Source organism: Haemorhous mexicanus, chromosome 5, assembly GCF_027477595.1.
Source record: "Haemorhous mexicanus isolate bHaeMex1 chromosome 5, bHaeMex1.pri, whole genome shotgun sequence".
In the NCBI taxonomy this organism is placed as follows: domain Eukaryota; kingdom Metazoa; phylum Chordata; class Aves; order Passeriformes; family Fringillidae; genus Haemorhous; species Haemorhous mexicanus.
In genome coordinates, this window is record NC_082345.1 from 41,243,208 (window position 1) to 41,257,150 (window position 13,943).

At 38.8% G+C, this 13,943-nt stretch overlaps 1 protein-coding gene across 2 annotated transcripts in view; it reads right to left on the minus strand.

Moving 5' to 3' along the window:
- The window catches only part of RAB3IP (RAB3A interacting protein), a 32,876-nt gene extending 21,073 nt beyond the window's left edge, over positions 1-11,803 (minus strand). Inside the window, exons 1-3 of one of the 2 annotated variants that reach the window (XM_059846927.1) lie at positions 11,721-11,803; positions 3,312-3,584; positions 2,842-3,103 (exon numbers count right to left, since the gene is read on the minus strand). In XM_059846927.1, coding sequence (XP_059702910.1) covers positions 2,842-3,103; positions 3,312-3,559 — 510 coding nt within the window. In that variant the 5' untranslated portion in view covers positions 3,560-3,584; positions 11,721-11,803. Of the gene's footprint in view, positions 1-2,841; positions 3,104-3,311; positions 3,585-11,720 lie in introns of those variants that run through there. The other variant, XM_059846928.1, reaches the window with a different exon arrangement.
- Positions 11,804-13,943: the final 2,140 nt, after the last annotated feature.

Here is a 13,943-nt window from a genome sequence, read left to right on the forward strand (position 1 = left end):
TTTTATATCAAGAAATACCATGTATCAAATGTATATAGTGATGTATCAAAATACCATCACTATTCTCTGGGAGGCTGTCTACCTGTGGTTGACTTACAGTGGATAGCCACAGTGACAGAGCTCAATGCAAACGTGGCCAAGAAAACAAAAATGCATAGAAATGCATAGAGACATGAGGGCATAAGGTCCCAGGCATTACAATCACTAAGTCTTTTAACACCTTCTCCATTTCCCTGATGCTGCTTTAGAAGATTAGTGAAACAAGAAGGGTTCAGATGATCTAAAGCAAACACTACTCATCTCCATTTTTAGCATATAGCCAGAAATTATGACTTCAGGGAAAAAATAAGCAAAAAATTATCTGAATGGTCTCGGAGATTAAAAAAAATCTATAATTTTAATTAAGGGAGCGTTTTAAGGCAAACATAAAACCGTAAATGCCCCATTAGTACAGAATTCAGCACTGCTATTAACCTCTGACCCAGCCTTCCCTCCCAATCTTATGACATGATCTGATGCTGCAACTGATCTAGATTGAAGTAGAAAGTGTATTTTTCTCTCATCAAGACACAAACCTTTGAAAGACTTTTTTTAACAATCTTGCCAACAACACCTTTCATTTTAAGAAGTCTACAGTCTTAAGAAATCCAAGGCACACAACAAAGCAGGGAAAAAAATACTTATTCTATTACTGAAATAATTTATTCAGGAACCATATTGAAATGTCTAACAAATACATGGCATACATACATTTTCTAATATAAAAAAAAACTGACAGCACTTTAAGAAAAAAAGTTGCACTCCAAGCAAAGTGAAAAAAATCAGTGGATCCCTAAACTTTAAAGTTTCATTTTCCTTTCTAGTTCCCTTTCTGATCACAACTGCAACAAAATCAAAACAATCTTTAATGTATAGTACAATAGCACACAGTTTGAGCAGGAAATTTGGAACAAATGAAAAATGCAAAATAGCAAATTTGCATTTACTTTGTTCACTCTCTGTAGCCTGTAAAGCTTCCAGGCTCAATAAGCTTCAAGTGCAAATTGTAATTCTCATTTTTCTCACTAGTAAACAGCACAGAGAATTACAGAGAATTTAAAGCCATTACACAAAAGACAGCCAGTTATACAAAGACACAACCTATTCATTACATCCCTAGAGGGCTTGAACTGAGCTCTCATCAACAGAAGTGAGTGTGCTTGGAAATAGAAGTTTAAAGATTGCATGACATATGAATATCACAGAGAGGATACAGCATTATGTGAACAGCCATGAGTTTTGGAGGAAAGATATCAGAGATGAGTTAGAGATAGGAAAAAGTAGTCCTCATGCAGGAAGAGGAAGAAAGTGGGTATAATGGAAGGAATAGGTTTATGGCTGTAGAGTCTGTACAGACCCCTGCCATGACTAAGCAATTCCGAAACAGTGCAAGTTTAGAAAGACAAGCAAAGCAAGTTACCTCTCCAGTGTAACACTGGTAAGAATCACATAAAGGATTGAGAATTAGCAAGACCTCTGACATCAACAGTCTCAAGTTAGTGCTGAATTGCTTCTGTTAAGACCACACAAAGAGCTCGAAAACATATAACATGCAGTTAAGTATGTCCTAGCAGCCTTCATGCCACTTCCTTAAGAACAGGCTTAACAAATTTTAGAGTGAAATAGGAAACATTTCCATCTTTAAGAGACAAAGTGATATACACTGGAATAAGATTTTTAGATCATTCCAAGCTATCAACAGCAGATCCAAGTTGTGGTTTTCAAGTATGTGAGCTGTAATTTCATACACTGTAAAGAAGAGCTTTTCTCAAGTTTAGATGTTAATTTGTTCTTATTTTCTAGGGTTCCAAATTTAACTGCTAGGATTATATATTCACATGCAATGTCCTCAAGTTTAGCTCAGGTTGATGGTTTCTTTCAGTGGCCAAAAGCTAAACACACACATTAGCAAAGGAAGTCACTACTCAGCAATACAACAACAGAAAAAGCAATGTCTGAATCCATAGTTAAGGTTCGCTATGACAGTAATGATGACTGCATCCAACAAGATAAGGTAACAGAGGGTAGCAAGTTCAAACACAAGATGAGCTTAAACTGAAACAAGAATGGAGTCACCTAGAGGAGGAGAAAGGGCACAGATACAAATAGCACAAAATCTACTCAAAAACTTAAGCACAGAGAAATGTTAAAATGATAAAATAATGGTTTTGCATTTATATAGCACCATCCATCCAAACAAGACAAAGCGCTTTACAAATATTAATGAATTGAGACACAGTGTCTTCAAAGGTATCCATATTCAATTTGAAGTGTAGTGTAACAGTACTCTAAAGAACATCAGAGGCATTTTTACTGCTTCTTTCCTATGCAAGCATTCCCCTATGAAACACTCCTGTTTCTAAAGCATTTATAAATTCCATGACACATGCTACACTTTTAAACTCTAGAGGAAAGAAGACTCGAAAGATATATAATCAGTGTCTATAAATACTTATTCAGTAACAACAGAATGACAGAAAATTACCCCTATTCTCAAATGTCAGAATGAAGGAAAGCCTACATTTCAAAAAGAGAGTGTGTTTAACCAGATATTGCAGCAAAAGCTTCCATGATTAAGTAGCAGCAGCAGCACTAGAAAAAAAAAAAATTATCAAAGAATAATTCTAAGACATCAGCACTGCACTTAGAAAATTTTACATAAAATAATTACTTCATAATAAATCTATAAGAAATGAACAGACTTCAAATGAGCACCTTCTGGCCTATCTATCTATCGTTCTGCAATATTAGAAACACTTTGAAGAGAGAAAAAGAGGGAGGAAACAAGACAACGAACCTTACCCTCTGAGCTTTTGCAAGTTCTTCTTTCAATCGCTCATAGCCCTTTTCTCTTACTTCCAGTACAGATGGGCTCCGTAAGTGAGATAAACTGTCTGTACTCAACCCAAAAATATCTTCATTTCCTTCAGCAACATCTGCTACTGTAGTACCCTGCAAAAGCTCTCTCTCCACGTTATTGCTCTCCTTCCTGGCATTACTGTGATTGAATGACCCACTCTGGGGTCCAGAGGTAGAACAAAGTACTGCGTCGGTAACATTGATGCTGTAAAGAGAGCAATATAATTTTTATTTATAAAATACATTGAGAGTAAGTAATTTAGAAGTGGCAGTAGTGATGTTGAATGTATAATTATGGACACAATTTAATATTGCAACATTGTAAATAATATTGAAACTGTATCTTTAATGAAGCAAATAGTTTATATGCAAGAAACATCAACAATTTAAATAAAAAGACACTCGGCATTTACCTGACACCTGATACTTCTCCACAATTCAGCTGTCTGGGAGATGAATAAACGGGTTGTGTAGGAAGGTCAGAAACATTTAATGCATTGGGTTGGATTGGTGTGGACACAACAGAAGGATGTGGGCGGTAGATTACACTGGGTGAGGTAGTTTGCTCCTGAGTCCCTGGCTCATTTACTCCAAGAAGATCTGGTGTAGTAGGCGAAGCGAGGTTCACTTCATGAAAGCCTTCCAAGGGGTCACTGGCCATAATAAAAGCCTCATTATATGAATCCCTAAATGAAATAGTCACATTATCAGAAAGTAAACAGGAAATACTTAAATATATCTGACAGCTATATGAATTTTAAATATGTTCACTCAAATATGTTCAGAATACTTTGTGATAGAATAGAAACTGTGAACCACTCCAGCAAAAGTATGAACTTCAACCAAAAAAAATGTTTTTTCCCACCCATTGTACTGCTAAGTCCAGAAGATCTAACAGCAGACTCTGCATCTAAATGGGATAATGAAATGAAGAACATACTCATCATCATAAAACAATGCCATTCTTAATATAATCTAGAGCTGTTTCATATCAAAACAAACATATTTCATTCATGAAAGAGTGGCAGACAGGAGAATCAGTGAAGAAAAGAAAAATTTTTAAACCTAAAACTTCCACTTTTCATCTCAATGAAGCAAATAATCCAGGACAGAAATTAGTGAACCTTTAAATAAATTACAATCCATAGTGGTTTTGGCTCAATTACTCATCTGATCTTTTAACAGTTAACTGAAATGACAGACTTTGCTAGTAAGATTTTTCATGAAGTATGATGGCGTATATTTAATACATCACATGATTAAGTGAACATGACAATTGTGAACAAGTACACAAAAAATATATTATAGGTAAAAAGTACTATGAATTGGCAATTTCACTGACAATCTTTCTATTTATTTTTTAATTACATGTGGTTTTCATAAAACCAACAGAAAACATGTACAACACATGATTTTTACAAGTCCTACTTTCCAGCAATTTCTCAGAGATTATAAAAATCTTTGCATAATTCAAAGCTGTATGTTGGAAGGAGTATGAAGAAATTTGTGAAGGAATTACTTAGCACTGATTATTCACTGCAAAAAAACCCCACCTTTTCCACATTACATAAATACATAAGAGAGAAAGTGCTCAAAAAGTTACCTAATGTGCAAAAAAAATCTAAACAAAATAATACATTGTAGTTTACAGAGAAAGTTGCTTGGATCCTACACTTGAAAAGACAAGGCAGGAAGAAGATCTAGAAAGATGATGGTCATACCCATGAAGAGAGGATGCCATCAACTTACATGTACATCCACTTCATTAGCTACTTCACAAAACACACAGGAAGACATCAAGAACAGAATCCCAAAATTACATATGAAGTAATGTTTTTGTTAAATTAAGACTTTCTGGTCACCTTAAACTCAAAGAACACTACTCAAAACAGTTCTGCATCTCAAGGATTGTGGTGTGTATACACCAGCGTGAAACACAGAGCTTTGCCACATCAGCAGATACATGTAGGAGAAATTCAACCATTCAGACAGCAAGAATATGTTAATTGCTCAAAAAAAAAAAAAAAGGAAAGGAAAAAAAAGAAAAGAAAAAATTCACCCCCTCTAAGAAACAAAAGGACCTTACATGAACAAAATGGAACGTTTTTGTTTCAGGTTCCTTTTCTGCAGAAGACTTTATGCAGAAATTTGTTTTATTTTGAACTATCAAAAGCAGTTGCACAAATATGATTTACACAGAAAAACACTTTGGGCTTTGAAGCTTTCCTATATCAGAGATGAAAAGCTTATTTTTAAGTAACTTTGGCAAATATTGCTGTTTGTTTTCCCTACAGTTCTTAAGTATTAGAAACCTTACAATTACATGCTCTACATGATGATAAAGCCAGTTAAGTAGACAAATTAAAATGAAGGAACTGACACAGCTACAGGACATTTCTTCAAAGTTTAATTTCAAGAATGTTTTCAGCTCTACAATGCAATTACTACATAATTGTTTTACATTTAATAAGCAAAAATACTGTCATCTTTATAGTTCATCACACCAGCTGAAAAAGACCCATGTCACAGATCTAAAAGTCAGGGTCACATCTACACAAACAGTTTCCCTTTCTTTGTTCCCACCACTGTCCTCTTCTTTGACCACCAAGCCAGCCATACCCAGCACCACTATACTGGCAACAATACCAACCTGCCACTTAAAATTCCTGATACTTTGGATTCCAGTCTTCACAACTAACAAAAGACACAGGTTCTGAACATGGATGCAGAATGGCTGCCTGGATGCCTTGTCTTTTCTTCAGCACCTAGGAAAGTGCACCCAAATCCATACAACAGAAGCAGAAATTGAGACCCACCTGAGACCAAAACAGAAACAGACCAAAGCAGAACTTCTGCCACATACTCCCTTGCTGTTGACTAGTTGGTATTCCAAGTTTGAAAGATGCTAGTCATTGCTAGTTACTCTTAAAACTCACAGTCTGCCTTGATATTCAGTAGCGGTATCATGGAACTTCATATCACCAGTACCACTGGCTGAACTTTGCTGTGCAAGGTTTTTTTCAAAAACCTGTTTTTTTAAAAAATGCTACTTAGCCTTTTCCAAGAATTAAAAAAAAAAGGCTCAAGAAAAGCTTATTTATTGTTTTTTCACTTATCTTACTATTTCTGTACCAATATTAGGGCTGTCTGTTTGGAGCAAATACTTTAAGTACACAGAGTAAGCAACAGGTTAAATGATGCACCATTCCATATACCTGTGATAACAGACACAAATTCATCTACATTCTGAAGCCTAGAAGGCCATGCTGGCTCACATAGAGAAAAAACAATTGAAAGCCTACTTATTATCTTTCAAATATTCAAATGCACTTCTAACTGTCCCTCTGGACCATCACATCAATCTACCCTGGCAAAATAATATGTTCAGGGGATGGATGGGAGGAATCTATCCTACCTACATGGTCCCATTCCTCTGAGAAATGTTCCACTTAATTCTTTTCTACAGCTTTTCCACCTAATCTGCCTGTATCCTGCAGTATTTTTAACAGTAAAAAAGAGTCCAAACCAAAAAGATTAGGATATTTACAAGACTATCACTCAGCTTATACATTAAATATTGACCTCAGCCTAAACAGTAAATAAATCCATGCATAACTTTCTCAGCTATGCAAAAACAAGCTCTTTCTGATAGAGGAAGTAAAAAAGTTTTAAAAGTTATACAAGTTATTCCTGGAAGAGCTGAAAATAAAATCCCTCAGCTATATTTTTCCCATAGCCTGTCAAATGGGCACTCATAAGCAAACCATCTGTGTAAAACACTTTCCAGTCACAACTTTTTTCCTTCCTAAGATTACTTCTCACTAGGCAGAAGCTGGGTTCACCACCCAGATAAGACAAAGGAGCCCATATTAAGTATCTCAGTTTCAAGACTCACCAACACCATTATGAAGACACATTACACATTCATGAAACCAAACATACATGCAAAAAGCCAGGTGGTTGTAAAACTAAAAGCTCTCTCTTGGGAAAGAACTCTTCAAAGTAGTGGTAACCAAAAGGAGAAGGATTAAAAATGCATATTAAATTTCAGTGTCATTGAAGATTAGAGGCTTCCTAAAGGCTTGCAGGAAGGATTTGGATTATTGACTAAGGCAGCGATGAACAGCCTTGCTGTGAAGGAACATGAAGCAAATGGTAAGCTGAGAGCTTCACCAGGAGCCAAGCTGACTGTGTGCAAAAAAACCACACACTGTTGACACAGCACTCAGTAGTAATTCTGCTACTGTGAACAAAAGCTGATATTCTTACATTTCAGGGCAGCACACATGTTAAATAAAATAATTAATTTTCTTAGTATTTCTCCTACTACATTAATATAAGGTGAAGGCTTGGAATCACATTTGTGCCTACTAAATGTGATTATTTTTTTCTTAGTTGATACTATGCAATTAGCATCACATAAAAATGTCAAGTACTGTAATAAATCAGGATGAAGCAACAAAATAATTCATTTCCTTATGCTTTCACCTGGAAATAATGCAAATTTGAAGGGAGCTGACAAATGCCACTTTTTATTACCTCTTCGCTGCCTCACCTACACTGCTGACTAACCACAACTACATGAGGAAACTATGCTCAAATCTGTTATTTTGTCTAATAGTAAACTAAAATGTACTACAAAGAAACCAGTTTAACGACAGTTGGTTCAACACTTCCTAAAGCTTTTAACAGAAATTGAGAACCACAAACATTTTTAACAGCAGTCAAATCAAAATGCTTATACCTAATTTTTCTGTTATAACTCTAAGAGGGGTTTAACTACTTGTCTGAATCAAAGCACTCAATAACTAAATACTACAAAGCTCCCTGAAAGCCAGTAATTTGTTAAGGTTTGTTTCCTTTCGAAAAAAAATTGTTGAAAACCACCTCCCACAAACTTTGGAGTTTGTCTTTCAGAGATTGCTTTTGAATACCAGACACTTTGAAGATAACAACTCAGAACAATTTCCTGACTGCTATAGTCCATTTAAAAGCAATGCCAACGCCAAAAATTTCACACATCAGTAATCTCATTTTCAGCTTTAATAGTAAAAGAGTACAATCATAACAGAATGACTACCTGCTCGAGTAGGAAGAAAAAAAAAATCCCTTAAGGAAGAAAGTTAACACCTCTAAACATTATCACCAAGAGCAAATTCTAGTTAGTATTTATCAAAAGAATGTGCCCATTAGCCACAGTGGTTTAACCTCCATGCAGCAGGCCTTTAATATGTAACTCAAAGACTTCATTTATTAGACTCCAACATCTGCTTCAGCTGATTTGGGAGGGGGTCTGGAAAGTGGATTTTTCCTCAAAACGACTGCCATTAGCCCACCAGTGGACCTGCATTCTTCTCAGTGGGTTTAGGGAAAAAGAATTTTGAAGTATGTGGCATTGCAGAGCCTGGAATATAATATGTTTTAAACTCTAAAGAACTCAGTAGGGAATTAAGAATAGTGGATTAATGAACACCTTTTAAAGAAGCAGTTCAGTTAAGTACTGCTACTTCAAACCTATCAGATGCAAATAGGTGGTTTTAAATTTAAATTGTTGTAAGGCAAATACACGCAATAATTTCAAGTCCAAAACTAATTCAATTATATCTATCCAGTATAAGATATTCAAGAGATATAGACACAAGACAAAGTGCGGTAAATTTTCTTCCTAAACTGTTTTATATTTAAGGTTAACCAGAGATTTCAAGCAAGTTTAAATACCATTATCAATGCCAGTTGATTGCATGAACACAATTCAAGATTTGGCATAGGAATTCCTTTAAGGTTTGCAAAAAATAATTCCCAGTCCTAAAATCTTGCAATTGTCATAGAAATTTCTTCTCCAGGAACCCAAAACAAAGCTTTTATTTTTTTAATTTTTTTTTTTAGCCAGTAAGATATGAGAGAAAAGAAATCACTGGACTATTCCAGTCTTTACATATTCTACTTTTATTTTATTTTCAAGTGACCTCACATGATGTATTTACCAACAAATGATAAACTAGGCAAGACAGTAAATGGAAGGTAAGGTGTAAGTTCAGCAAGTTTACAGAATTTAACAGCTAGCAGAAACACACTTGGTTTAATGTGAGAATATTTTTCTACTGCATTCCCTCTACTGTTGTCATAGAATACTATGATGTGGATCTATTTTTACTCTCCCTTTATACATTGAAAACACTATTTTGCACTGTTTTAAAAGAAACAGTCTACTTGATAGCAGGATTTTATGAAGTTACAATGATTTTTGTTGTGGTGAACTGATGATAAAAAAAAAATCTCTTTTAAAAACTTTTTTTAGGTATATCTTCAACTAGAAAAATATAGGTACAGCAAGTGTCTCTCTTACAGAAACAAGCAGCACACAAGATTCAATGACCTATATTTATGAAGCGCTTGTGAAACTTATAAATAAACATGGTTTAGAGTCTGGGAGATAGTACACCTCTTCCTAGAGTGAAAAGTCAGTGCTTTGCAAAGGCAAAGAACACCCTAACTTTCATTGTAAACAAACATTCAAAGAATGCTGTTCTGTTAACAAAGACTCTCAAACCAAGTTAATTAAAATGAAAATATGATTCTCTTTGCAGTTCCTGTTCTTTTTAAAGCAGAGCGTTGTTCTGCCTTATCTTGGAAACAATTTCACAAACCCATCTCAGGTTTAAACCTGATCACAATGACTGTAGTGTCATTCTTGCCAAGACTTGGACCTAAAGATCCTCTCGTTTTCAGTTAACACTGAATATATTCAGTAAGTAAACTTCAGTAAAATTACCATGAATTTCCTGACATTGTACCTCCAAATGCATTTAAAGAAACATTTTCTTAATTTATTAAAAAATTGTTAGTGAATTAGTGCTAATAAAGTCTCTAATACAAGTCTTGACAGGTTACAGTAAGACAATATTTTATATGCCATATTAAAAAGGGTCTTAAAAATAAAAATCCAAAGTACACATCTCCTTTCTGAGAAAATCCATAAACCTAAGTGGAACAGAGAGTGACCATCTCATTTGGTATTTTACATGAATTTTTAAACCAAATCAATAACAGCTATGAAGAAAGCTGCAGTCTATAATCAAAATGCTTCTTGTGACTGTTCTGTTCTCCTGTGGAAAAAAAATACCCCTTTTAAATATAGCATAACAAGATGGATATTCCAGTTGCAGCTGTGAGGTGCACTCCCATTTGTTATTTATTAAAAGCATAATGAGAACAGTAAATTATTTATCCTTCTTTGCTCACTAGGTAACATTAACCAAGCACAACGGATGAATGACTGCCAAGAGACAAATACAGAAGGGCCAACTTTAACCCTTCCAAAAACTCTTTAAACAGATCTATAATAGAAACAACAATAAAAATACTAAAGCAATAAGATTTCAGGTTTTGCCCTACAGTGAGCAATACAAATATTTGAACAGATGGTAGCTGCCAATACATACTTCTAGTCTGAATAACCTTACATCTGCTTCAAAAGAGAAGCTGATAATTTCAGTTACAGCAAGTCTATACAAGATTAATTATTTTATCTATTTAGATAACTGTTTTTGAGACTTCCTAAGAACATGCTTAAAAAGGAACGCAGCAACCAATATAAAACTTAGTATATTATCTGCAAACAAAACAGACAACACTTTCAAACTCATGAAAACACTTTAGCTTTTTGTCAGCAAGATAAACTCTGACGGTATCATTAAGGCTTTGGTCACTCTGTTCTCCTACTTCCAAAGCCCTGTGACCCTCGGGGAATTACTGGAGCATCAGCACTCTGGCAGCACAAATTTCTGCAGAGCTCATCGCTTGAAATCAACTTGTACCAAAATTTACTTTCTGAGCCTTACTATCCAACATAACTACATTAGAAATAAAGGCAAAGTCAAATATGTTACTTATCTACTTCAGTTTACAAGACGAGCTATCGGCGACTTAAGTATGACCCTCAATATCGCTTGACATACCATAAAGCAACCACAAAAGCTACAGGCGAGCGCAGCCCCACTGTCCCACAGCGCAGAACACCACTCCGGTCCCTGCCCACGCTGCTCCGGCACCGCTCGAGGGGGGCAAAACCTACGAACCCCCCAGGGGCCCTGCCCGGCCCTCCCCCGCTTCTCCCCCTGCCCCCTTCGGCGCTCTCCCCGATCTGCACCTGCCGCCCCGCCGGCCGAGAGCTCCCTGAGCGAAGGCGAAGCGTTCAGCACTAGCTCAGCTTCTTCTCGCATCCCTCCTCTCCTCGTCTCGGCCACCGCCGCCGGGCCGCCCTTCCCCTGGGGCCCCGCACAGGCGCTACCTGGGGAGCACGGCAGCTGCTCCGACCGGCCGGCCCCGGGGGTGCGATGGCTCTTTGTCCGCCGCGGCTGCCACCCCAGGGGCAGGTGCCCCCGGCACTTCCCGGGGTGATTCCTGAGAACTACTTTTGCCCAGTTTTGCCTTCGACCGCGACTGGACTCGGGGACAAGCGCATCCCTGCCGCCGACAGCCCCTTCCGCGCCCACGCAAGCCCCGACGGATCCGGGGACGCCCTCCCGCCGCAGACGGGCACAGCGGCATGGCCCGGGCCGTCACCTGTCCCCACGTTCTTCCGGGCAGAGTCCCACAGCCGCCACAACCAGCCCGCGCCCGGTCACGGCGCCCCGGCTAGGGGCAGCGCTCCCCGGCGGCGCCTGCTCCGCCCGCCTGGGCACAGGCTCCCGGAGACGCGTCGGCGGGCAGGTGCAGCAGCACTAGCGGGGAGCCACAGCCCGGGCAGCCACCCCACGCTCCCACTGGCGGAGCCGGAGCCGGGACTGGGGCCGGGGCCGCGCAGCCCCCGCCGCACGTACCTGCCGAGCCTCGAGAGAGGAGCGGCCGCCGCCGCCGCCGCCGCGTCCCCTCAGCCGACCTGCGGGGCCGGGCTGCGCATGCGCGGCGCGGCGCAGCGCCCGCAGCAGGGCGGGGGGGGCAGGTGTGCGGGGCCCCGCTGGCGCCCCCTAGCGGCGGTGCGGGGGTGACCTCCGTGAGGGGAGCGGGGCGGGGGCGAGGGAACGAAGGGCCCGGGAGCCGGGGCCTCCGCTCCTCAGCGGGCCAGAGAGTTAAACACTGGAACATTGCTGCTCTTCAGGGGCAGGTGAGCACAGACCTCAGTGTTCCTTTGCCGCGAAAAACACGAGGAAGTTAATAATTCTGTGTTTAATGGTATGCGGTAACAAAGGCATGGGATTGCACAATTGAAAATGAGAAAATGAAAAATATGCCAGGTGGTTATCCAGCAGTTTTCATTCATGGGGCATGCACTGTTCCAAATCAGTTCCCAAGCCTCCCTAATGTATTTATAATTTCGTAATTAAAGACTGAACTGTACATACAAAATTTCTGAAATGAGGCCACATATAGAGCTATAAAAGGCCTCACTTGCTAAGGAGAGGTGTTTTTCCAGCCCCAGTAGCTTGATTAAGGGCAATTACTACGATGTCTCATCTGGTTTTGCCTTAAGCAGTCCCCGTTGCCACCCTGACACAAGCATGGTACTTAGTGCACTTGAAGTCCTGGTCTGTGTGTCCTATGTCTTAAAGGTGATAGGCAAAATGTTATAAAGCTGCTATAAATACGCATCCATTTCACCGCTGGTCTGATTACAGTGCCAAAAAATACCCTTCAAATGACAGCACTATTAGCTGGACCATGTACTTTCCTTGCTGTTAGTGCAGCTGAACTGAATCGAATGCTGCATGGTGAGGAACTTGAGCAAAAATCTAAGGTAAACAAGACCTTGTCCCATTCATGGGTTAAGGAATCTGGGCCGCATTCCAGTCAATAATTGAAACTTTAATTATCTTGACAGCTTTCCACTGAATGTGAAAGAATCCTGTTCGGCCAGTCCTGCAGGACATAGCCGCAGACAAATAGTGCTCTCTGTGACACATTCCCCATGGCATCCACCAAGCAAAAAGTTCATTGAAAGCAAAAGAATATGACAAAGATGACATCCAAAGGCAAATGTATCAATGCCATTCCTCATAAAGTAAAAATACAGTACCTATTAATACTAATAACTTCTAAATTATTTTCCAGTATGTAAATCTACATTGCCTGCAATGGGGTTCAGGCAGAAAAATGGCTACAGAAAGTCATCGTCTATAGCTTTTCTGGAAGCAATCTGAAAACCAAGAAACCAAAGTGCCAGAAGTGGAATACTCAAACAGCAGTATAACTTAAAGTTTGTTATAAAACCCCAAAAGAGCAGAGATGTTCAGTATAAGGACCTTGAACTTTAAACTATTTAATTTGCTAATATTGACATGAGATAGAATCCAGGCTGTGCTATCAGAATACAGGTCTGACAAATTAGAAGATGCATCAGAAATTTATTAAAAACATGACTGCAAAAGAGATGACAAGTGGAATCATAAGCTGAAAACAACCTATTAAGACATAGTAAACCAACAAGAGTCTATAATTAGGATCTGTAATCCTATAGTTCTTAATCCTGTACAATGACTGTGCTTGGCATGACAGTCTGCTGTCTTAACCAGATTAGACATCTTGCATTTCAAGAAATAATAGCAGTATAGTTACAAAGACATTTGACTGCTAAAATTAATCACCAACAGATTTATTTTGTCAAAGTACTCCTGTATTTTGCTGTGTGTAATACTTTAAAGAGTCAGGCAACAACAAAACACTGAAAGCATAATTTACATGGTTAAAACTAAAAGCTGAAATAAATTGAATAAATAAATTGAATTAAATCCAGAGTCATAAATAAGACTGGGGGGGAGGGAAAGAAAAAGATATATTAAAAGAGTATTTTTATCCAGCCCTTTGCTCCTTCCTGAGCTGCACATCAGTGTCAGGGCAGAGCTACTCCTCCAGGCATCATGAACTGAGAGCCAAGGTCACCCATGAGGGCACAGCCAAGAGCAGAGCCAGGTGGCGATAGCAACAAGCTTTGCCATACACCAGTGACCATCATCCAAGGTGAGATTTCAAATCAAGTCCAGGATCCATTCAGGAAGTCTTATCAGGAAGAGCAGGAGGCAGTACTGGAGACATGTGTGACCTATGTA